Here is a 25,825-nt window from a genome sequence, read left to right as displayed (position 1 = left end):
GAGGAGGCCTCACTTCCCTGTACCCCACTCTGCCCCTCAGCCCCAGCTTTAACCCTATTAGGCTCTTTTCCTCATCCCTGTCTGCTGGATGAATAACAAAATTTGGCTTTTAAAAACTTTCACCCCTGAACAAACAAAGACAAAGTGGCATGGCTATGTTCCTTTGCTGTGTAAATAGCGACGCTTTATTGTAGAACACATTGTTTTCTAGACTATAACTGGGAAAGATGAGAACAGAAGAAAATAGGACTTTTTATCATGTAGCCATTAGGAATTTCTAGGAAAGCTTTCACTCTGCATGTCATCTTATGAAGTTCCTTAAAATAAGGAGAGGGTTTGCTGGGCGTCACACTGAAGTCACACGTGCAAGGGACAGAAGGCCTGACTTCCGGGTATAGCATCTCCTGCTTGGGCAGCTTCATGCCGAGTGTGCAGGGGGCTGCGCTCTGCAGCCAGAGGCCCTGGGCCTGAATCTGGCTCCTCCACTTAAACACAACCCTGGGCAAGGAACTCAACTGCCCTGCGCTTCCATCTCTCCCTCAGTAAATGGAGCCAAGTCCATCTCCACCTCACAGGGTCACCCAGAGGGGTAAACACACTGAAAAGTACAACTAGGACAACTTGGAGCATCGCATGGCACATAGTGTGACCTATACACCTGTTAGCCATTGTCATGATTCCATAAAAAGAGACAAAATTGAAAGCCACAGTCCTCACTGTTTGGAAGAATAGCAAGATTACTTTTATTTCTAGGTACCTCGGAATCATTTCTTTTAATACAAACCCCTCTCTCCTTTTTGCCTTTTGACAAGTTCATGCAATGTTACCTTGAAAAAGATACGCTTACTGCCTCTTTTCCCTGAGGGAATCTGCGGGTTAGTCAACCTTTGACTTTAAGAAACCCTGGAAAGCAAGTCAGTCACATTCCAGCTCACCAATACCTCGGGAATGTTGTCCAGTAGAAAAGGCGGCAGGCAACCTCCGCATTTCTGAATCCGCTTGTGGGAAAAAGTGAATTTTGAAAGCACCCGCCTTTGCAGTGTGATTTCCAGGAATATAGTGTGGTGAGAAGGGAGGGGTTGGTGAGAGCTGGGTTCTCAGTCAGCAACATTTTTAAAAAATGCAAAAGAAACATCGCCAGCATTAACTTAAAAATTATGTTCCTAAAATCTCAAAGAGAATATTTCCTGTTTACCAAAATTATTAATAATGAGTCAAGTCAAAGTGGGCTCATGACCCTTGTTAGTGGGTCTCAGGTTTGGTAGCCAGGTGTGCGCCACGGATGAGGCAGGAAATGCCACTCTCATAGTTATGGGCATCATGGAAGCTGAGCATGGATTTCAAAATATCCCCATTCATGGCTCCACGCCTCCCCAGACAGACATCTCAGGGGCTCCTCGAGGCACTGCCCGTGGCCCTGTTCTGTCCTGTGTTTTGATCAGCATTGGATGAAGACATGCAAAGCCATTATCAAACTGACAGAGGGCTCGCATCTAAGCAGGGAGGTGAATTCTTGACACCTAGGCTTAGAGGACAGGGAGACCAGGTGACCTGCTGAGTTCAAGAGGTAAACACCAGAGCGTGTGTATTTAAAAAACCCTACCCTTCACAATGCCTGTCTGATGTATGTTTCGGCATGTCGTTCACTCACACAGTCAGGCGTTTGCTGAGCTCCAACTCTGTGCCTGTCCTGTTCCACGCATTGGGAATACAGCAGCGAACAAGACAGGCTGAAATGTCTGTCCTCACAGAGCTGACTATAACATGGGCCAATGATCCGCAAAGATATATACGCATGATTATTAGGAGGAGGTTCTCGAAACTTTTTTTTTAACCTAGAAGGATGTGCATTCTACAAGGTTCAGAGCCAAGTGCTCTAGTTGTAGGACTAGGATCGGATTTCCATATAATCTTTCCAATTTGGAAGGCTGAGCCTTAATAACAAGATGAGCATTAGTGACGACATGCGCAAAGTCCTTCGTTTACACTCCAAGGTCAACTGTGACAGTGGGGAGTGGTTGTTATGTGCAAATATCTGGGAATTTAGTTGCCTTGAAGCCTGAAAGCATGTGACTGTTCACTGGTTATGAGTTATGATCAATTCCAGGTGTCGGGCTGGCAAGCAGAGGGCTTAAGAACCTTGGTACATTTGGAGAAAAAATCCAAAGGTGGCTGGGGCTGTTGCCCCTTGATTTCTTTAGCGATAGTCCAGACGGCAGAACTAGAACACTACAAGTTAAGCAGAAATGAAAGAATTCCCCAACGGAGGGGATTTCTCACGTGTAGGTGGTGAGGACTGTCTCAGGCACAGGCAACACAAAGGTCTCCCTGTGATACATTTAAGCATGAGGGAAATTGTACATGAAGTTATGTTCTAAATTTCGTTTTATTATTATTATTATTATACTTCAAGTTTTAGGGTTGCTTGGAAAATCTGTCTTGAAAGTTCATGGCTCTGTGTCCCTAACAGGAGAGAATGTGTATGTGATGCTGAACTATGCAGGTGAAATTGTTCACATACCTTTTGCTAGGGAAGGGTGAGGGGAGTAGGCAGGTAGTCCAGGAGGCCCTGGGTCTCCGGCTTCTCCCTAGAGAAAGAAAAGAGAAAAACAGGATGTGAGAATAGCTTTTTGGAGTTTTTGACAGTACACATATTTCCAAAGAAGAAACCCGAGCGTGGACCGTCAGGCTGGCAGAGCAGCTATTTCAACCAGTGGAACCACAGACAGTGCCTGGGGCAGCATCCCCATGCTAGGGTGGCAGAGCCTGGCATCCCAGCCACCAGCCACAGGTGCCCAAAGAGAACAAGACAGGCAGGGGCTCATCTCATTTTGAAATCCTTGTCGAATGCCAGGAGACTGTGCTTTCGGTAGTTCAGACTATTACATTTTGGGTAGTGATAGCCGAGCCGCCTGGCGAGGGTGGGCTGGGAGATGATGCGGCCGCAGGACCCCCGTGGAGCGCCATCTGTGTCGTAAGGCAGCATTTGTCATAAGGTAGCATCCCAGGCACCACCTTCACCTCTTTGAGCCTCACCCGGCTCAGAAGTCCTCTCCAGATGTACCCCCACCCAGGTTCCCCACAGGTGAGTTCCCTCTCAGCTAGACCAGCAGCACCCGGCTGGTCCTCCACCTAATGGTCTCCCCTCCCTGCAAGCTCTGGAATTACTCACACAAGCCACACCCTCCTTTGGAAACCAGGGGCACCTCACCCTCTTGTTACTACAAAGCCTGCCTTCCCCAGGCCTGCTGGCTCCCTCTGTGCCTGAGTGCACCCCTGCGTGGCCCCGAGTGGCAGGCGGCACCCTTCTCCCTGGCTGGGAGCACACGTGGCTCGTAGGTCACTATCCACCTCATCTGTCCAGTGTCAGAGGCCGTGTATTTGGGGCTCTCGTACTTTTTAGGGCAGGGGATGCCTCCACAGGACACCATCAGGAGGGCAGTAGTGCCAGCCAGGGTGGGCGAGACACCATAAGTGGCAAAGACATGAGAAACGGGCTCACCTTGGGTCCCCGGGGTCCATCAGGGCCTTGATAGCCATCCAGGCCTCGGCTTCCCTGCAAGAAAGATATTTGCTTTTAATTTTTGTCTCTGATGTATAACTCTAAAAAGTGACCGCAATAGCATTATTATATCTCATAAAATTAACAACAGTTCATTAAAGTCATGTATTAACCCAGTCTGTGTTCAATTTTCCCTGACTTTGGTCTCAAAAGTGTCCTTTTAAGGTTGCTTTGCTTGAACCAGGAGCCAAAAAAGTCCAAATATAACACTTGGCTGCTATGTATCTGAATTCTCATTTAATTCACAATAGTCCCTTCTTCCTTTCTATGTTTTTAGTATCATTTTGTGGTTGTCGAAGACACTGGGTCATCTGTGCTGTGGATGTTCTGTGGGGTGGGCTGTGGTCAGTCTTATCCCCGTGGTGTTGTACAATCTGTTCTTCTAACCCCACGTTTCCTCCACATGAGTCATTATGGCTGGAGGCTGCCCCAGGTTTCAGCAGGGATCGTTAGCAGAGGATGCTGGGCACCTCTTCTCCTACAGAATGTACGAGTGCCGGGTTGCTTTTACGACTGATCAGTGGGGTCCGGTATTGACAACCTGAACCAACTGTTGAAACTCTCTCCCAGGGTGGGTTTTGAAAATCTTCATTTAGTACCAAAATAGATGCATTAAGGTTACTTAAGTTAGAGTTTTTTTCTCTTCATTAAAAAAAATCTCTGCGGTGTGTGGTTGCCCATGCCTATAATCCCAGCACTTCGGGAGGCCAAGGTGGGAGGATCACTTGAGCCCAGGAGTTTGAGACCAGCTCAGGAAACACAGCGAAACCCTGTCTCTACAAAAAATACATAATGTAACCGGGTATGGTGGCATGCACCTGCAGTCCCAGCTACTTGGGAGGCTGAGGTGGGAGGATCGCTTGAACCCAGGAGTTTGAGGTTGCAGTGAGCTGTGATGGTGCCACTGCACTCCAGCCTGGGCAACAGAGCAACACCCTGTTTCAAAAACAAAAACAAAAACAAAAACAGAAACCAACCATAACACTAAGTTTTGTTTTCTCATTCCCTTGAACATTTTTTGAAAGAAAAAGTTTATCATTGAGTCATATCATGATGTATCTGGACAGGAGAGTAAAGCTCTCTCAAAATCTAGTAATGTATTCCCTCTTTTAAAGAATATGCATGGTTCAGCTCCCAGAATTCAGAATGCCAGACACCACAGGTGTAAGAAAGGTCCATTCTCTGATTACTTTCGAGGTTATCTTGATACCCAGGAGCAGGTGCACTGAAAGTCATGTTGTTTAGACTTAACTGAGACGGACTTCACTTTGTGTGTTTTGTTGTGGTCCTGTGGTTTGGACCCGGACTTTGTCTCACGCTAGGTGGAGCTGAAGACTCAAAAGTAAAGACAAACTTCTGTGATTTTAAAAATGAGGTCCTGTTCAGAGGCCACGTCATGAGATAAGCTAGGAATCCTTAAGTACCCACCGTGACGGGAGCTGGCAGCTGGACACTCAGTGGGGGCCGTGAGCACAGCCACAGACTGGCCAGCTCAGAGGGTGCCCTGGAATTTGTCAAATCTGAGCTTCACTCTGGGCCACGAGCATCACACCCCCATGCTGTGGCATCCTCAGCAAACAAAACAAGCACCCCAGACACCAAGTGTCACCATCTCTGCTGAAGGGTCCAAGACAGCATGGGCACTTTGAACCATCTGAAATGCACTGGGCATTACAGAAAACCCACTGGGGAAGGGGGACAACTTAAGGAGCACTCAGGATTCCTCGGAGGCAGCTGGAACCCCAAGCGCCAAAACGATGAGCTAGAAGTTTCCAGGGGAGTTCCCAGCGGCAGGTCAACAGGTCAGCTGACTCGGGGGAGGCTGAGGGTTATGCATCACTCAAGGAGAAAATGCACCCTCAGGGTTCATCTGAGACCATTGGCAGTGAAACCCAGATAGGCGGGAACCCTAAGTCAAAATGACGATCAAAACTTTTTCCTCTCTGTTTCTCAGTGGCAAACACAACAGGGTCGGGGAGGCACAGGGATGGCCAAGGAGGAATCACCCAGGCGCTCCCAGAGTCAGGCTGGCGACCACCCAGGGAAGGACTCAGCGGAGGCTCCACGGGGCTCTCTGAGACCCTGCTTCCAGGCAAGGTCTGTATTCCTGCTAGCAAGCTCACCGCACAGCCCACCCTTAGGGGAAGCTGAGGTCAGGAGATGACATGCAGATCACTATTTTAGAATGGATAACTGTGAAAGGCTTTGAAACTGCACACTCCTTTCTCCCCGGCGCCCCCCAAACCTAATAACATGTCACTCATTTGAATTCAGTGAGGTCATATATATGATTCATGGGAAGTTCTGATTATGCAATTTTAGAAGTACAAGGTTGATTTTATGTTTTTCAAGGGTGGAAATAACTGGAGTAAGGAAAGTCCTTGGGCAGAAGTCCTCAGGGACTAGCTGCAACAAACAGATGAAAAGAAGGTACGGCTAGACATTTTTAGGGAAATGCATGCTTCTGAAGCTTAAAAGCAGTCTGCTGCCTCTCGTGGTGTGAACTGGCCCCTTTTATCTTTCTGTTCTTCATTTGCCTGTTGTACCCTTTTCATTTCAGTGGCCGAGGGAGCACCTGTTAGGCTAAATAGAACGCATGTGCCTCTTGAAAGAGGCGCCTCTGCAAAGAAACCCCACCAGCCTGCAAATGAGATGTAATTTAGTATAAAAAGACTAAAGACAGTGAGAGTTCCATAAAAGAACTCAATCTGAGGTCATGTCTGTCACTTCAAGCTTTGCAGAGGAAACCTACACACAGCCGCAGGGAAGACTGAGGCTGCATCTGGTGAGAGTCCAAGTCATCGACACTGCAGCTGGTGCAAATGCAGTGTCCCTGAAGTCCTGGACAGTCCTCATACAGGACAACGGTCCTACTGAGGGGGGGCTTCCCACAACACAACGCGTGTTGGTGTGGCATGTATTCCTCAAAGGAGACTAGGTCTCAATGAACACTTCTTAAAATAACTCTGTGGAGTTATTTTAAAATTATAAAATTATAAAATAACACTGTGGACAGCATTTGCTCAGTTACTAAAGATATGTTTCCCCTAGAAAGAGGAGCGGAAACCATCTCTAATTTCTCAGGAAATTGAATATAACCGAATTCATAAACGCTACGTCTCCATTCCTTTTTAGAAAAGGTTGGAACTAATAGAAGTTCTGACAATCTCAGTAGGGATGACAGGTGACCAATTCTGTGTTTATGTAGAGGAGGGCAAGTTCCTACCCAGGATATCTTTTCTTTTCTGGTTCCTCCCATTTTGATGCACTGTTTATGTTACCAAGCAGTTGCTCCTTGGAGGGGCTTTTGGTGTCTGGGGGGAGGTGTCGGGTGGGGACAACTGAAAGTCATGGAGTGACGGCCACCTGGCCAGTGGGATGACAGAGGGCGGACACAGCTGTGGTGCAGATCGGTGCTCACAAGCAGGGCGGCTGCGTCATTTGTGTATGTCTGCCTATTTCCCATTTCTATAGTTGAGTAAACTGCCTCCCCGTAACCCACTTAACTGGAAATATCTGCGTCTTCCTGAGTTGTTGCAACTGCAGAAAGCTGGAAATGAAAGCCTGACGCCTCACCATCTTCACATCTGGGCCCCAGCCCCGGAGCTGCCAGGTGGCCACTGTTTACATAGCATCTTATCTTTCATTAACTTTGGAGTTCCAGGGAGCATCTCTGTGGAATGCACATTTTTTTTTTTTTGAGACAGAGAGTCTCACTCTCTCTCCCAGGCTGGAGTGCAGTGGCGTGATCTTGGCTCACTGCAACCTCTGCCTCCCAGGTTCAAGCGATTCTCGTGCCTCAGCCTCCTGAGTAGCTGGAATTACAGGCATGCGCCACACCCAGGTAATTTTTCTTTTTTTTTTTGTATTTTTAGTAGAGACAGGGTTTCACCATGTTGGCCAGGTTGGTCTCGAACTCCTGACCTCTATGATCCACTCACCTTGGCCTCCCAAACTGCTGGGATTACAGGCATCTGGAAATACACTTTTAAATACTACAACTCCCTTGTGTTGAAGATGGAAAACGAAAGATAATTATAATTTTACCAGCACATGGTAGGAAATTAACAGCAGCACTTTAATCACATGCGATAGGTGGAAACGGGTTACTTTTGAACGATAACGTCTGCTTCAGTCTCTGTCCCTTTACAACATTTGCTTTTCCTAAGCCACGAACTAGAATATGGCCTCTGGGTGGGGTGCATTTGGGTGGCTCTTGCTCTAGGTGTGCTGCCTTTGGGAGTACTCCGATCAGTAACTGATGTTATGAAAGGCTGGGTGTGATTACAGCAAAGCCTGGTGTTGGCTCCCTGGGCTGAGTTTAGCATAAAATAACAGGAATGGGAACAGTAAGATCATCTGAGGTTGCAGGAAGTCAGCAAGATTGGTGTTAAGTTTGAATGGTCAAAACCAGAATGCTGGGTCAAGACGGCCCGTCTAGAGCCAGTGGAGGTCAGAAAGCGAGTCTGGGAGGCAGGTGCATCTGCGGTCCTGGAACAAGCATGGCGGAACCCCCACTAGGCCTGCCGAGCTTCTGTACCAGCTAACTGAAGCCCGTGGGCCTCCAGACGCCACGCTACCCTCTGTGCAGCCCTGAGCAGGATTCAACGGAGTTGTGATTCTGAGGCTAGTGACTCTGACAAAACTCTATCTCTATGCACCCACTAGGACTGAGCGATGGACATACTAGCCCATGGGCAGGCAACCAAGCCCTGTGTACCACCGAGGTGACTGCATATTTGCTGGAAATATGAAAAACACCTCGAGGGGGTACGGAAATATGGTGCATCTATTGACTGCCATTCTCTGCAGCTTTAAAGAACGAGGCAGATGTGTACCTGCCAACGTGGAACATTCTCTAAGGGGCACTGGGCAGAGCAGCACAGACACGGTCATTTCTTTTGTTGCTCCGTTACATGCATGTGAAGCTACACGTCTTTGTGTGTATGTTGGCATGAGTGTGATGTGAGACCCAAGGGGCTGTCAGTGGTGGTGCCTGGGGAGACTGCCGGGCCTGCCGTGGGAGGCATGTGCTGTGTGCTGTGGGGTGGGACCCGCAGGCACGGTGAACAGTGAAAAGGCATCAACCACTGAACTAAAATATCGTGTATGACCTAGAGTTCAGACGGTTCTAAATCTGACCTAGATTCATAATACACGTCTTTTTAAAAATTTTATCATTATTATTATTATTTTATGATGGAGTTTCACTCTTGTTGCCCAGGCCGGAGTGCAATGGCGCGATCTCGGCTCACTGTAGCCTCTGCCTCCTGGGTTCAAGTGATTCTCCTGCCTCAGCCTCCCGAATAGCTGGGATTACAGGTGCCCACACCACGCCTGGCAAATTTTGTATTTTTAGTAGAGACAGGGTTTCAACATGTTGGTCAGGCTGGTCTCAAACTCCTGACCTCAGGTGATCCACCCTCCTCAGGCCTCCCAAAGTGCTGGGATTACAGGCATGAGCCACTGCACCTGGCCCATAATACATTTCTTACATAACATTTTTCTCCTAAAAAAAAGCCAAAAATCTGTCCACAGAACTCATGATAAAAATAATTGGGTTGTCATTAAACATAAATGAAGTGTCACAGTATGGGTCAATCTATAAAAAAATTTAGGTGGACCCTGGGTCACCAAGTCCAGGACCTTCCTACGAGTGACAAGGACATGGAGGAGGGTTGTGAGGTTGGACGATATAGAAGCCATGGCTGGTGGGGTCGAGTGATGGACACTTTGAAGGGGAGGAACCAAAAGATAGTTTGCAAAAATGAGAGCCAAGGTAATGACCTGCTTCAAGTCTTGTGCGGCAGGATTATCTTTGTGACTGCAAATACAAGAACCGTTTTCAATGTTTTTTTCTGGAGACAATTTTCTTTCCTGAGATGCCAAGGCCTATTTATTTAACCTCTGTGGGATGTCATGGGCCCAGAGCAGATTGCAGTTCATGCATCCAACTTACCTTCTGTCCTGGTGATCCTTTTTCACCACTCAAGCCAGGGTAACCCTGGAATGAACAAAACACAGAAGCAAACAGCTCAGAATATGCAGTAGACATTTCCAGAGGGCATGACTACGGCACCTGGCTGTGATTACAGCAAAATGCTGATGGACAGACTGATCAAGTCTCAGGTCCAGATTTTGAAGAATAGCAACAAATTGCCAAATTCAATACCAACTATTAACACAATTCTTCCCCCTTTACAAAGTTGTGGGGGGCGGGGGTGGGAAATAATGACTATGATAAAAAGGCTCAAAGAAAGCAGAACCCATCCTAATCTCAAAGCTGCTTCACTATGGAAGGCATCAGAGCCATCCCAAGACTTTCATTTCCTGAGGGAGATACAGCATTTTAGCAATACTTTCATTTCTACCACTTAAAGAAATACAGAGAAATCCATAAAGATAGTACAATAAAAAACTAAAAATATAAAAAGGCTTGTACTCTAATGTTCTACTGTGTCGCTCTATTCTTATTTTTGGAGAATGTAAAATATGGTTTTTGAGTGGTAGCAACTGCCAGATAGCCACCAAAATTCTGCTTTTTCTTCCTGGGCCCAGGGCTCTGACCACCTGTCCCAGCCCTCAGCTAGGTGTGGTCGCGGAGTGAGTGGGGTCAGTCCGGGCTGGGGCTCTGAAGGTGAGGTCTGTCTCTCAGGTGGCTGAATCACCGTGGACGGGGACCCCTTCCCGACCCTTACAACTAGGGACATTTCTGTTGGGCTCTTGGGACAGTCGGAAATCAATGTGTGTTTGAGATATTCTACATTTTTGGTTACTACAGATTAACTGAGCTGAACACACACAAGCAGAAAGGTTTTGTGCGGTACTCGCGCCTCCTCCGCGGGGAGGGCCACGTCTGCACACCTGCTGCTGGGTGAAGAGGGTGTGTCAAGGTGGTTCACGGACTGTAGCCAGTGCAGCCCCCAGGGCTAGATGTTCGTGCTGGGGGGCTGTGTGTGTGTGGAGGTGGGGAGTAATAATGAGAAATCTCTATACTTTCTGCTACATTTTGCTGTGAATCTGAAACAGCTCTAAAAATGAAAGCCTACTGAAAAAAACCCAACTAAACCAACAACTGCAGTTATAAAAGGCGTGGTTTACCCTCGGTCCAGGAAAGCCCATGATTCCTTCTTCTCCCTTCAAGGAAATGCCCTAGGAGAGAGCAGAGGGGGTGTAAGGAGCAGCCCAGGGGCGGCCCCTCCAGCCGGCAGGGCCCACGTGTCATCCTCTGCTGCAGGACTCAGTGTTCTCAGCCCCGACGGTGTCCAGACCGCCTGGCGATGCTCAGCTCAGGCGCAGTGCGGGGCACGGTCCTAGGAGACCCGCCGGCCTTCCCGGGCTGTCACCCATCCAGGACTGCATGTGTCACGTCACGTGGTGAGCGACCGCGAGGGAGAGCTGGAGCTCTGAGGACAGGCAGTGACAGAGGCAATGACAGAGGAGACGGAGGGCAGAACCTGGAGGCGCCTGAGCGGAAACCACGCCCCTCCGCCATCTTCACGCTCCCTTCCCAAACCTCAGAAGATGATTAGCCAGTGTTTATGATGCCAAGAGGAAGAAATTCTAGAACTGACTTCTTAAAATAGAGTGTAAAAATGCATGCTAATACTGTTCTGCTATGGACAAGGGGATGAGAGAGTGACGGTGTGCGGGCCCCGAGCGCACGGTGCACCCGTCATGCCGGGCAGAGCGCCGAGAGCCCAGGAGCCACAGGGGAGGAAGCATGCTCGTTACGCGACTTACTCTTACTCCTGGTTCCCCCTCACTGCCTTTTTCACCCTGTGAAGAATATGAAAAATAAGAAACGCTTATTAATTTGAGGATGGTAATGGGTAAAAATCAGGGTTCATGACATGAGCTGAAAGTATTCAATCAATCCTCAATCATTATAAATTGATTACAACACGACTCAAATTTTGCAGCTTCAAAATTCAAGAGAAAAGATGTGTCATTTCTTCTAGATTTTCACAAGATAAATTAATTCCTGTATTCCTCTTGGTACTAGTGAAAGTCTGTCTTTCCTTCTCTCTGTGTTTTCCTTTATCCCCCACACAGTTCCAGGCAGATTGTTTACATCCGTATGGTGGGACAACGTGCCCAAGGAAAAGCCTTAATGAAAATACTCTTTGGAAGAAAACATTACTAGGAGGTCCTCTGAGGAAAAGATACACATGGAACATATTGAAACTTGAAGCAAAAGTGGCTGTTGAAAGCCATGTCAATATCATAGATCAAAAGCATGATCTACGTTTTTCCCACTTCTCTTCATCTAAAATGGTGAAAGAAACAGCAATTGGCGGGTCCTTTGTCCCCGTCATTCCTGAGGGTACCTTGGATTCCTGCAGCTCACAACTGCCCCTGCAGGTTGGCCATGCCCACCCCCAGATCCCACCCTGGCCTGGGTTGTAGGAAAGGCGGGAAACTTGACTCGGAAGATCGAGCACCTCCACACGGATCAAACCTGCTCTGGGCTCCCGTTCAGAAGCTGGACAGAGGCCCTCCCTGCCGCCTCCCAGGACATTTTTGTCAACGGTCACTCATAACTCGAGCCTCAGCCACCTGGGTTGATTTCCCCCGCAAGGCAGTGGTCCTGCCTGCCAAATCCACCCCAGGACGCAGGACCAAGGACACAGGGCCCAAGCCCCACCCTGCTCAAGAGTTGGGAACAAGATTCTATTTGGAAAGGTAAGATCTCCCCGTTTGGGGTTTCTATTTTAGTTCCCAGGTATTCCGTGTGCCCGACATGGTACTGAGTGTTTCACAGTCGCCTGCCACCGCCTCGTCAGCTCCAGGAGGTCAGTGTCACCATCCCATTTGACAGGGGGAACAGGAAGCCCTAGGAAGGCTGCGGGACCTCCCTGAGTGGGTGGGTGGCACAGCAGCCTCCAAACCCAGAGTGGACACGGCAATTCCTATTTCAGACTAACAGCATGATTTCAATTAAGCAAAATGTTAATTGAATGATTCAGAAACTGTCAAAAACTGACTTTGATCCTCCAAAAAGGTGCTTCATGTCAGCAAAGAAGTAGGTTTTATTTTGCTGAACATATTTTGCTAGACAGTTCCGCGATTCTGGCTTTGAATTCCGGTATGACCATTAGCCTCCATCTACACTGAACGTAAGGATAGATGTAAGGTTTTTTTTAAATGAATTCTCATGTTGCTTCAGATTCATCACAATTGAGATGACGGACTGATGACGCGATTGCACTGTGAATCTAGTAACTGTCTGGAAGCATTGAAAACATTCTGGGAGGACCTGGTTATGTTTTCATGCGTAATTTGCCAAGTTGGTGGTGAGGCTTGTTTTACTTGGAATGTGATTGGATACAATTGAAGAAATTTACTTTTACTTTCCCTTTTTTTAGTTCAACTAGGAAAACAGTCAGTTTTGCTCTTTACCTTGTACTGATCTGGGTGGAAGGTGACTCCCGTGGGCGCGATGATGGGGTGGAGGGTGTCTGATGGAATCCCGTTGGGTCCCGGCTGCCCTACGTCACCCTGCATATTGTTAAGCAAAAGCAGTTGTCTTTAAATCGAAAGGAAACTACAAAACTCGAATACAAATACAACCTGGCCAAAATACTGCAGTTTTAATGTCTGCATATTACTTACCATATGTATACCTATTTATAGTATAATAATCACAAAATAGAGTAATCCTAATATAAGTTTTTTATATCCTCCTTTCATTAGCAATCATTTAGAATTTATGCATAAAAGCCATGTACGTTGTTTACAATTCTGGACTGCATTTGTTTCTGTGGGGTTGTTTCCTTACAATGAATTTCTATAGATGGGAATTATTAGGTATCAAGGCTAAATGTCTTTATGGTTTTTGACAGGTATTACTGTACTGGTTGCCAAGATGGGCACCAAGATAAAAGAAATGCTGAAGAAACGAAAGACTACTTCCCCAAAGATGTTTTTATATAATAAAAAACAATCTTAAATAACTATAATATCCCAAGATTGCTTTAATTTGCATTTTTATCATTAGCAAATGATAAAATCATTTTGATTTTTTGATGTGGTGCACAGATGGTGAAACCGATCTATCTAGAACATTACTGGACAGTTATCCTTGCATAATATTCTGGATTTACCTCCCAGAAACTGATTGACACAAAAAGAACATCATTGTCTTTTCCTTTCTTTCCACATTAAACTGTATCATACAAGTCTGAGCCCAGGTATCACATAACATGGACAGCAGTAAATGGAGATGATGGGTCAGGTGCAGAAAGTGATACTCCACAGTGTACGCTGAGTGCCCACTAATAGAATATCTTAAAATACCCAAACTGTTTGTTCTCCTCCCTTGTACCTGTTGGGCCCCTGATGTTTTTTACTCATTATTTGCATAAGTCCTTTGTAGATTGTAGACTCTAACTTCATCTCCATTATATCGAACGGGACTATTCTCTTCTCCCACCAATGATTTCTTCCCAGATTTTTCTTGTTTTTATTTTATTATTTTGTTATATTTCATTGTATGGGGCTATAAAGTTTTATGTGTTTTTCTTTTTTTTCCAGAAGCCCACTGCTTGCTAATTGTTCTTTTTTGACTTCTTCTATGGCATTAATGTAAAGAAGGAAGAGTTTCTTCTTCACACATGAGCAGGACTTGATTCAACTTACTGTGCTGTTCCATCAAAAAGCAGAAGGGAAAACAAAATAGAAATGTTCCAATCATGAGGCCAAGGGTCAGGTCTACTTCACAGTGGGCACATGGCTTTTGTGGTGAATGCAATGGGACCGTGTTGGTGAGGTTTTGCTTGCGGAGTGTGGCGCTGTGTTAAGCCTGTCGTGCACGTGATCTCACACGTTCCTCTCAAAGGCCATGAGGTCTTTGGATCTTAGCACTCTAAGGAAGGAGAAAAGCCACATGGTTCTTACGGCTGCCTTTGTGCCCTACCAGGGCTGGTCCCTGAGATCCCCTGGTCCCCTCTGAGATGGCTCCATGTCAGCCTCTGGCTGTAGTCTCAGTCCCCTCAATCACCTCTGGGTTCCACACATGAGAAGATGCCCTCAGTGACATGTCCTCACCTCCACCTTCTGAAGATGTGCTGAGTTTATGTCTCTGTGTCAGAGTCTCGGCTAGCCTAGATGGTGTATGTTTACCATCTTGTTGATGCAGAATTATCACTGGCAGGTGGGTGACAGCCTAGCACTTTGCAATGATTATTTCCCTACGCAAATGGTCTGTCTGCAGATCAACTCAAGGTAAAAGTTTTACAGCGTAGAACTTAGTAATTAAAATGATTTATTTCCTGGCTGAGAAATGCTGCATGCCTCTGCTGGAATTGACCAGGCTTCCTTTACCTTTTCACCCTTAACTCCGTAGAAACCAAGTCCTCTGTTGCCCTGAAAAGATAAATAATTTTTGTAAGTTTTAAAAAGCCAATAATCAGAGAGAAATAAAATTATTTTTCTTAGAAAAAGAAACCCAAGACCTAATTATCGGCGACTTTACTGAGCAACTATATTTGCATAATATTCTTGCTTTTTATAGAAACTAATTGACAGTTTGTCATTTCGGTTGACCAAGACCTCAGAGTGAATGAGTGGGAGCTGAGATTGGACCCCAGGTGGTGCTGGCCCTCGATCGTGAGTATATGGTCTCTACAGACTGTAGTCTAAGAGCATGTCCCTGGGTTCTGACCCCTGTAGATGGAAGAAGCAGCCCCATTTCACTCCCTGGACTCTGCATTTGAAGATCATGATTCATCTTTTCTTCTGGCTCAGTCTTCTCTCATTGTGGCAAAATAATCCTCATTTCATATAAACTTTACCTATCTTTTTAATAATCTTTGGAAATTTAAAATCAATCAGAATGTAATGATTTTAGGTGATTCTCTGGGCTTTATCCAACCTTTTTGTCTTCCTTTTCACCTAATAAGCAAAGCTAGGCCCAGTATCATAGTAAGGATTTAATAATTTCACGAACGCCGTAGCCATGTGTGGGAGGACTGACAACGCTGACCTCTAAGATTCATGCATAGAAAAAGCAAGATGACAAATTTGTGCACATCATAGGCACAGTCCTCTTCTACTCCCAACAGCTTTGCTTCTTTCCCAGGGTTTCTGTGTGTTCCCACAGTGACAGCAGGCTCACACAAGCCCTATCTGATCTCTCTCTCTCTGCAGTCTACCGTCCGCCCCCTCCAATGTCCAGATATTTTCTGAAAATAAAAACAAAGCCTTCAATGAATTTTTGCCTTTTGCTTCTTCCCCACCTGGTGGGAGCTGAAATCAAAGCACAGAAACGTGGCCAGGCTAGATTAGAATGCAATTTGTGCGAGTCCCCCACGGTCCCTCTCTGCCTCCTGAGCTGGTCGTCAAAGTCACCAGGAAGTGACTTGGTCAGGGGTGAGGAGGGCTGTTTATGTTTGCCGCAGCAAGGGGAGATCTGAGGCTCATGCCTGGGCTCAGGGCTTGGCTGCTGCCTCCTCAGCCCAGCCGCCTGGTCCTATTTCTGCTGCTCTTGGCCTGGGGCCCATCTCATCCTGCTCCAGGCTGCCAGGCGGTGGGGCGTCCAGCAGCCTGCGCAAGCTCTCCAGCTGACCGGAAGCCGTGTCAGAGGGGACAGGAGCCTGGGGGCATAGGCAGTGGCAGCTGTGGTCACCAGGGGTCACAGCAATGGGCAGGCATGGCAACGTGTGGGCTTGGCGCCTCCTCCATCGGGACACAGGGCAAGGGAAAGGTTCCTAGATGCTTCCCGTTGGCAGCCAAGCATTTCTGAATTGTGTTGCATTTTGATCAAATACTTCCCTTGTCAACTGCATTCGTTTGTCTTGGACATTTATCCAGCTTTCTCAGATAATAAGGAACCCTAGTTCTGTCCTCCGAGTTTCTAACAAACCGCCTACTTTGCTGTGTTCCAATCAATTTAGTAACCTTTCTGGGATGAAAACAGTATATAGCTTTGGGCTCTAGCCTAACTTGATTATCACTGAATATATCCCCAGAGGCTGACATTAGACTCCTGTAGAACCTAATTCTAGCCAGATAAGAAGAACGACATTGGCCTCCCTACAACAGATAGAGTTACATTTTGTCCATTCTCGTAAATCAATACACGTGAATAAATGTGAGCTGTCCCTAAATTGTTCTAATCTTCATTTTCAATCAAATGTCCCTCAGTTTGGTTTTCATACAGCAACAGGCATGTGGTAATTAATTTGCAAACAACAAATCGTTCCACCTGTTCACTTTTTTAATGTCCAGAGGCACCATTAAAACTCCTATCCTTGGAGTTTAACATTGTCTTAAAAACCTCCAAAACCGTTTTCATCATAATATAAACAATAAATAGTTGTCAACGAAGAGGTTTTATGGTAAAAAACAAACCCACAAACACCTAAGTACCCCCTTCCCTCATCCTCATCCCCCAAAACCAACTTACTTGCTGTCCTTTTGGTCCAGGGGGTCCGGGTGGTCCCTGTACAAATACAAAGAAATGTGTCAATGGTTTTCTTTACCCCAGGACCCAGAAAACATCTGCTGGAAAGCTCTGGGAAAGCCACTGACTGTATATTTAGGACACAGTGTAGGATGCATGGAGGTTTCTGATGCATTTGGCTTGGCAGAGATGACATGCTGGGGGAGAGGGACTTGGGTCAGCTCCAGTTCTCAGAATCTGCTGGCTGTCTACGGACAGCTGTTTCTGCTTTGCTTTTGTGTGTTTGGGCTTCCGACTTCACCCATCTCCTCTCTGTGTTTGTTCTGATCCCTTTGCAAGGTCCCAGGCCCTGTGACTGCAGAGACAGCTTCCCTGACTTCCTCTGGGAGTCCCCACGAGACTCCATGCGGGCCTTCTTCCTGGTAGCTTGGCCAACTTTCATGGACAGAATGAATCTACAGCCTGGCACTGCAGAGCGGAAAGTCCATCTGCAGTATCATGGTGTGTCTTTCTGCAGAGCATTCAGTGTCAACACTGTGCTTAGGATTAAAGCATTTCAGATGCAGGGGAAGAGTGTTTCAGTACAAATAAGTGGATACAAAGGAGTGGATAGGGAGGGGGTTGTGGATGATTGCATGGCTCATGTGAAGAACCAAAAGCTGTCAGAGCAGCTAAGGACCTAGCAATTACAATCTGTTGTGCCGGACTTCTCCGAGCTGTGCATTTAAAGTATGAAACCCAACCATGTGGCGTGTGTGCTATGACTAAGCCAACAACCATATGGAGTGAAACAGCAAGGGCGTCTCGTATGATCCTGATTTCAGCCACCTTGACCAGGTCTTTCACAGATGGGGCTACTTGCAAAAATCACTTTCACAGCACCAGGGAAATTTGCTTTGTAGAAACAAAATCTATTATTATTATTGTAATTTATTATAATCTGAAGAGAATTATGAGTACCCCCCAACTGTTAGTTTGACTGAGTCTCCCCAAACATATATGACTTCATTTTTTTCTTAATATCTGTCAAGGAACTGGTGTTAGTGTCCCTTGATAGCTTGTCTCAGTCTTGAGCAATGGCTTCTTGTGAGAAGATCTCTCTCACCTGCAGCCCACATCTCTCCTTGTATAAGTTAAGGCCTATTTATCTGATTACTAACATGTGGGGAATGAGTGAGTCAGGAGCTCTCGCAGTGGCTAGTCCACCTTCCAGGTCATTGTGCAGTGGTGGGAGTGGCCAGAGAGCTACACAAGCCTTAGCAAGTGCCTTTTTCTGCTCTTCCCTACTTGCAATGAGCCCTCTAGGGCCATTTTGTTAAACAATGGCCAATATCTCACCTGCTGTAATGAGCCCAGGTGTGATACGCTTGCTAGCATGGGCGTGGCACAGGCAGACTCCTTTTCCTCCTTATGAACCTGTGGGACTTTGTTTTGCCTTGCCCAGGGATGATGGGCTCTTTGTCACTGGGTAGGTATGGGGTGGGGATGGAAGGGCACCCTGCCGGGACCAAGTCAAAATTGGACCTAACTGGCAGAGAGCTGGTGACCATAATTTTAAGCCCTTATTCTTCAACCTTAACAGCAGCAACATGTGTGCAAGGAATGGTCCGTTTTGTCTTGATGTTCTCTGCTACGCCTATAAGCATCATAGTTGTTCTTAAAGCTCTCATCTGGATTCAACCATTGAAGAAGTGGCATCTGGAAGGGATGACCGGACGATGGTCCCAGAGTGGGCACCTGTGTCCAGGTACTTACTGGTCTCCCTGGAGCTCCAACTGGACCCATCTGTCCCACATGCCCAGGGCGGCCAGGAGGTCCCTATGGATAGGCAGCGAGAGAATGTTTTTAAGAGAGGTAAACTGGTACTTGGAGTTCTGAAGCTCTTAAACTTTTGTTGGGAATATCGTCTAATAAAAATAAACTTACCTGGAAACCAACCAATCCAGGTTCTCCAGGTTCACCCTAATGGAGAAGAAATAATTTTAAGAGTGATAGCTTTTAACCATCTTTAGATTTAGTTACCTTTTATTGCAGAGTTGGAAATAAGCATATCAAACAGATCAGCCCTATCAGGACTTAGTAATGTTAATTTACTAATATTAATTTTTACTACTATTATTTAGTCAGAATATATTTTAGTAATATTAATATTTACTAATATTAACTACAAGTACTAATTTAGCTTGGAGTATTGTGAATATAGGAAAGAGATAAACACACAATTAAAAATAAGATTGAAAACATCCTGATCGGAAATAAGATGACTTTTAAATTCATTGTGACTTGGATTATGCCGCCATTCTAGGCATGCCTTCAGTACATTCATTCTTATATGCAAAGTTCACTTGGCAATTAACTCTGTTAGTTGAGAATTTACACTGGTCCCTTCATTACCCCTCCCATCTCTTGCAAACGTACCCGATATCTGTCACGCTCCTCTTTAGGCAGTGCATAAGGCTCACCTTTCTGCCCTTTTGGTCCTTGGGGCCCCTAATTAGCAGATATATTGTAAAAAGAAAAAACAACAAAAAAAGTCCATTAACATTCGGTGCAGCTATGGTAATTGGATGATTGAACATTGACTTTTGTGGGCAAGGTCTAATTGTTCTTATGGCTGATGGGGGTTATTCTGAACACCAACCCTATATTCAGCAACAAGGGTGAGACCTTTAATTTCCTATTGACCCAATCGTATCTTTCCTAGAGTTAAAATAGAAATACTTTAGGATTTAAATTATTTTCAAAACCCAAATGAATACTCTGTCAACCAACCCTCTAATATGCCAATGTTATTTTTATTTCTGATAATACTATTATGTGCTTTCTTTGACATTAGTGTACTGAACATATTAACACAAGCACCCATTTGCAGGATACTGGGTCATTCTTTAACATTGGAATTGTGTCAAATATAAATAGTAGGTATATACATAATACATATGTGCATGTGTAAATATCTTTCAGCATCTACTATAAGAATCACTTAAAGTAATAGATATGTTTCTTGATAACGAAATTGATGATATATAGAGTAGAAGATGATGTAGTTTATTGAAAAACTGAACCACATAAAACAGAAACAGCCGAGGAAAGGGGAACTGGCAGGTGGAGGTGGAACTGAGTAGGAGAACTCCATTTGCTTCAGGTGAAAACGTGATGAAGGTGATTAATGACTGTTCTTCCCTCCCCACTTTAAAGTTTTTGTTTTTAAATAAAAAGTCTCACCAAACAAAATTTTAGTCTAACCCTGAATTTGCAAGATTTTCTTGGAAATAAGGTAGCAACATACTACTGAAGACACATTTCAGGATGTTTTACCAAGACCTTAAAAAATAAATGAGGCCACAAAACAGATGATGATATAAAAGTTCCCCCATTAAAAAACAAACTCCCGCATTGTATCTGCTGGAGAATAACTGCACTCCCACATCACAAAGTATTTCATAATCTGATAAAGATGGTGATGGACAGAATTTTGTCAAGGTTTCAGCTTTTTTCGTTTTATGATTCCATTATTACGCATGAGAATTTGAAAGAAAAGAAGTGACACTTGGGAGACTGAGCGTGAACAACATCAACCACAACAATGATTTTCTATCTAACATTTAAAGAATACGAAAAATGAAGTTACTTGAATCCAGAAACGTCATGTCTTGGGCGTCAACAGGCAGTTATGCTTCCGTTCTGGCCACAGCGAGCGGGAGGCCCCCCCCCGCCAAGTTATAAAGGCAGGGCTTAGCAGGGTCTGCCTGTCCCTGGAGCACAGGCGCTGTGGGGATACTCACGGGAGGCCCGGTGAACCCCTCAGAGCCGGGGGGGCCCTGTGGACCTGAGTCTCCCTGGGTTCCGTTGCAGCCATCATAGCCGGGCCTTCCCCTGGGCCCACCTTGCCCCGGGTGTCCCTGGGAAAGAGAACGGTGAGAGAATCAGCCAATCAGCAGGTTTCTAGTTGTCATGTAACTGTGCGATAAAACAGTCTTAAATATTCTCATCAGCCATGTTCCCGGCATGAATCCAAGGAAAAGACACCTCAAAAGTGAACAAATGAATGAATGAAAGATTAAATAAGTGAAGGCATAAGGTATAGTTCTAAGCAGGGAAAGGATTTGGAAGCAAAGATCTGCTTCACCTGGGCTTGGGTAAGAAGTACACTGTCGGGGTTTCTCCTGTCTTACTAGTGGAGTGACTGTCTATTAGCAAGTAAAATTACATTTCAAAAATTCTAGAAAAGATTTTAGAAGCAGCTACTTCCTTCTCGGGGATAACAAGGTCCTTATCCCTGTAGAAAGCAAGTAAAGGTACATTTTAAAAATTCTAGGAAAGATTTTAGAAGCAGCTACCTCCTTCTCAGGGATAACAGGGAGGTCCTTATCAGTTAAGCAACTTTCTTACTTGCCCAACTGCATTTTAGATAGTGAGTTTCACAGATCCATATCCTAAACAGAGAAGACACACCCACAGTGTGATTTTATCAATGGCCTTGCCATGTTTGAAAGAACTGATTGCCTCTTGTTTGCTTTCTTGGGAAACATGACTTTTAGATTTTAAACATGACTATAAAGCATGTCAGGTTTTCTGAACTGTCTGGGGGTGGGGAAAGGCAACACAGCCAAGTGTCTGCAATGACTAGAGGGACTCAGGCTAAATTTGTGGGCACCTTCACTGCATTAAGCTGGTTCCAGGAGACATACGGGGGCTGGGTTAATAATCTATAATTTCTGCACTACCTGGCCACAGCCTGTTTTGCTGTTTCTTTAAACAACAGATATTTAGCTATATGCTTGGTTATTGTGTAGTTACTTTAAAACTTTAGTTTTCTTGATAATAAACCAAACATATATTCCAGAGTGATTTTTGAGACCATTGGGATGTCTTTTACAGTTACTTTGAGAAATTTGGAAAATTTCAAGATAAAGAAACAAACATGGCTGAGCGCAGTAGCTCATACCTGTAATCCCAGCACTTTGGCAGGCTGAGGCAGGCGGATCACTTGAGGCCAGCCTGGCCAACATGGTGAAACCCTGTCTCTACTAAAAATACAAAAATTAGCCAGACATGGTGGCATGCGCCTGTAATCCCAGCTACTCGGGAGAATGAGCCATGAGAATTGCTTGAGCACAGGTGGCAGAGGTTGCAGTGAGCTAAGATCGCACCACTGCACTCCAGCCTGGGCAAACAAGACTCTGTCTCAAAACAAAACAACACAAAACAAACAAACAAGAAACAAACCTCAAAACCCCCACACAACAAATCCTACATATAGCTCTCCGTAACCTGAATGATATTAAGAAACAAAATAAAAAAGTAGAACTTTTATTTGCACATCTCTTTGCTTCAGATAGATGTCCACAGCCATTGGTTGAACTGGTGCCGTCAGATGAGAGATCCAACAGGCTTCAGTCAAACTCTCTGGTGAGCCACAGGAATCCCCATTTGTGGGCAGCTTCTCGATCTGTTTGCAGAGCTGGCACTCTAGTGGCCTTTGAAATAAAGACATGAGGGGCCCTTGCACTTCCGCTTGAGAAAACAGCTCTCCACATGCTCTGCTCCAGATTTTTAGTATTCTGTGATACTTTTGCTTAAAATGAACTGTAATGTTTAAATTCTTCTCTATTATTTGTCTGCCATTTGTCTTTCTTACTTGCTTAGAACTGATCTGTTATTTGAAATTGCATGTCAATCTAATCTTAGTTTGAAATTGTGCTTCGAAGAAAAATTTCAGTTATATTGAGCTAAATGTCTGTCTCTGCTCAGCATCAAATTAGATACACTGCTATATGAAACCACTTTAGGATTTTACTGCATATCACTTCTTATATATAACTTCTAATCAGCTAAAATGATCCAGGTCCCTCAAACTCTACATTTGTTAACTGATTACTTATGGCAGGTGACATTTATGTTAACTTAATTTGTAGTATCAGAGTTCTGCGGGTTAAAAGAGACTGGATCCTTTGAGCAGCCGGTTCCGTAGAAAATGGTCCTCACCTGCTCACCACAATCATTCCTCCAAATTATGATTACTTCCTCCTTAGTTTGTGAGACATTTGCCTCTGATATTGAATGAGTATAAAGTGGAAACATGAAGGAAACTTGGTACAGATGAGTTGCAATTGCTTTCCATAATGTCATTCCATTTTAACTCAGATTTCAACTGGAGACAAAACTGAAAGACACTCCAAAGAGTTCAAAAGAGTAGTTTAAAAATGGGTGATTTAGATTCAGGCCATTAGTATGAAAATGCTTTCCAAATTTGTTTAACCTTTGGAATGTGCAGATTCTTCATTTCTGTCCATTTCTCAAGATTCTGACTGATGTGGACATTATTTCCTTATTTGTTCAGGGCTGTGTGGTGAACCCAAGTGTCCGTTTGAGCCCACCATTCAGGTAGCCCCGAGATCACTGGCTTGCAGCTCTTGTCTTGGCAATGTGACTTCCTTTATTTTGCCCTGACTGTCTCCTTCTGCTCTGCAGACGTCTCCTCGACGGTGGGACTAAAGATCTGATGGAAACGCATGAGTTCTCTGGGACTGCCCTCCACTCACTCATTCCCTCCTTCTCTTCTGCAAGGCATGACCCTACTCGTGCAGCCTGGGAACGGAGTCTCTCTCCCTGTGCCTGTGCGTGTGTGGTGATACAGAACTTGCCTCTGCAGGACACGGGCACACACATCTGTGTATATGTGTGAGGTTTGTGAAGCAGATGTCTCAGAACCACAGCAGTAGCCGGATGGGAGGCGGGTCAGAACGTGCGATAAACACATTGATCCCTGAGGTCAGGTCTGGCCAGGAAGCCAACCCTGGGAAATCTGCTTGTGGGTCCCTGTGAAGAAGGCTGTGAGTCAGGCTGTTTTGTTTATTTTTTTATGCCACAAGAAGTAAAGTAAACTAGGTTATAAAAACACATTTTATTGCATTTTGAGATTTTTCTCATGAACAAACCATGCCTTTTTTTTTGTTTCATGTGAGGTTGCTGTAAAGAACTTGAGAAGCTGCACAAATGCTCAGCAGGGCTTCATTCTGCCCATGCTCTTGGCTGAACGACTTTATATGCAGGTTGCTCTATAGTTCAAACGAGATCGCAAGACTGGCTCTTTAGGGCGAATATCTGGATAGCACTCTAGCTTTTTATTACCAAACAATGTGCAGTTTAGCAAAGTTGTCTCAATTCTGAAGCCGAGTCTATAAGGACGTTTACAAAGCAAACAATTTGTTCACTGTCTGACTGAATTCCGTGGGGAGAATACGCACATATAGTCCCCACGTTTTATGTTATAAACAAAAAGGAGGTCTCATTCGGAATGTTTCTTTAAGTCACAAATGTATTGCCTAGAATGCACGCAATGTTTTAAAATTCCAGTCTTCCATAAAACTTACAGGAATTCCATCGGCACCAGGGAATCCAGAAACGCCTCTTGCTCCCTATGAAGAAAGCAAACGAAATTAACCAAGGCTGAGATACCCGCCACCCTCATGAGGCCAGGGGAGTACAACAGCGGTGCATACCACGTCGCCCTTGGGTCCTGTTATTCCGGGGGCTCCCCGTTCACCCTTGTCTCCTTTGCGTCCCTGCAGTCCCGGGAATCCTTGTAATCCTGGTGGCCCGTTGTACCCCTGGGGGCCCACTGGCCCAGGCTGACCCTGTGGGAACAACATAGGTTCAATTTCCGCAATTAATCACAATAAATACTCATCAGTTACGGTTACTTTCAAAACTACATTTTTTTTTGCTTTTAAAGAGCTATAATCTACAGGGAACATTATATGTAAACCATTATCTACTGCCATGATAGCTAACAAAAGAAGTCAGAGTTTAAGAAGAGAAAATATGGAATGTGAGAAAAAAATTATCCTAAATTACTAAAGTCATGTCATTGTGAAATGATAATACTAGGTTGGGATGAAAGAATTAACTTATTCGGGTTCTTTTTAAGGTCGTTTCAGTATAAAAAATTTTCCAAATGAATTTCTACAATTTTATCTCTATTTTCCTCAATACAATGTATACAGTAAGTGTGGAAATGTATATTGCATTCAGATATCAAAATGACCCTCAGATGTTTAAGTGGTTAATCTCTCCTTTTGTTCACACAGAGGGAAAAAAAAGAGCTTCTGAAACATATAAAAATGTTTGTCCACACTAAATAGGATGGATATTATTTAAAAAAAAATTATAAGTATTGGTGAGGATGTGGAGAAATCAATCTCTGTGCGCTGCTGGTGGGAATGTGAAATGGTGCAGCTGCTTTGGAAAACACTCTGGCGGCTCCTTAACATGTTAAAAAAGAGAATCACTACAGCATCCCGCGATTCCACTTCTGGATATATAGAAAGCAGGGGCTAGCGTTGGTACACTTACACGCACGGCAGCGTGATTCACAATAGCCAAAAGGTGGAAACCACTCAAATGTCCAACAACGGGTAGACGCCCACACAGTGGAATAGGACTCAGCCTTTAAAGAGGAAGGATGTAGTCACCTAGGCAGTGACACGGAAGAACCTTGAGGACTCTGTGCTGAGTGAAATGAGCCAGTCACAAAACGACAAATCCTGTATAGAGTCCCCTTATATGCAGTCCCTAGAACGGTCAAATCCATGGAGACAGACAGTAGAATGAGGGCTGCCAGGGGCTGGGCGGAGAGGGGCAGGGGGAGGCAGTGTTTCATGGGGACAGAGGTTCGGTTTGGGAAGATGAGAAAGTTCTGGAGATGGATTGGTGGTGAAGGTTGCACAACAACGTGAAAGAACTTAATGCCACTGAATCAGACACGTCAATATGACTCAAAAGGTAATTTTGATGTTATGCATTTATTTTATTTTATTAGTACCCTGGAACTTAATACAATAAAGTATCAACCC

General features: G+C 45.1%; 1 protein-coding gene across 2 annotated transcripts in view; it reads right to left on the bottom strand.

Annotated features, from left to right (window-relative positions):
* The window catches only part of COL4A2 (collagen type IV alpha 2 chain), a 202,438-nt gene that overhangs the window by 60,946 nt on the left and 115,667 nt on the right, over positions 1 to 25,825 (bottom strand). Inside the window, exons 5-18 of one of the 2 annotated variants that reach the window (XM_032151312.2) lie at positions 24,473 to 24,607; positions 24,344 to 24,388; positions 20,753 to 20,869; positions 19,386 to 19,457; positions 18,894 to 18,929; positions 18,723 to 18,785; positions 16,971 to 17,006; positions 14,888 to 14,929; positions 12,965 to 13,063; positions 11,306 to 11,341; positions 10,664 to 10,714; positions 9,522 to 9,566; positions 3,503 to 3,556; positions 2,522 to 2,588 (exon numbers count right to left, since the gene is read on the bottom strand). In XM_032151312.2, coding sequence (XP_032007203.1) covers positions 2,522 to 2,588; positions 3,503 to 3,556; positions 9,522 to 9,566; positions 10,664 to 10,714; positions 11,306 to 11,341; positions 12,965 to 13,063; positions 14,888 to 14,929; positions 16,971 to 17,006; positions 18,723 to 18,785; positions 18,894 to 18,929; positions 19,386 to 19,457; positions 20,753 to 20,869; positions 24,344 to 24,388; positions 24,473 to 24,607 — 898 coding nt within the window. Of the gene's footprint in view, positions 1 to 2,521; positions 2,589 to 3,502; positions 3,557 to 9,521; positions 9,567 to 10,663; positions 10,715 to 11,305; positions 11,342 to 11,892; positions 12,046 to 12,964; positions 13,064 to 14,887; positions 14,930 to 16,970; positions 17,007 to 18,722; positions 18,786 to 18,893; positions 18,930 to 19,385; positions 19,458 to 20,752; positions 20,870 to 24,343; positions 24,389 to 24,472; positions 24,608 to 25,825 lie in introns of those variants that run through there. The other variant, XM_058438062.1, reaches the window with a different exon arrangement.

Source organism: Hylobates moloch, unplaced genomic scaffold (genome assembly GCF_009828535.3).
Source record: "Hylobates moloch isolate HMO894 unplaced genomic scaffold, HMol_V3 SCAFFOLD_4, whole genome shotgun sequence".
Lineage (NCBI taxonomy): Eukaryota > Metazoa > Chordata > Mammalia > Primates > Hylobatidae > Hylobates > Hylobates moloch.
This window is presented reverse-complemented; position numbering and strand designations above follow the sequence as displayed.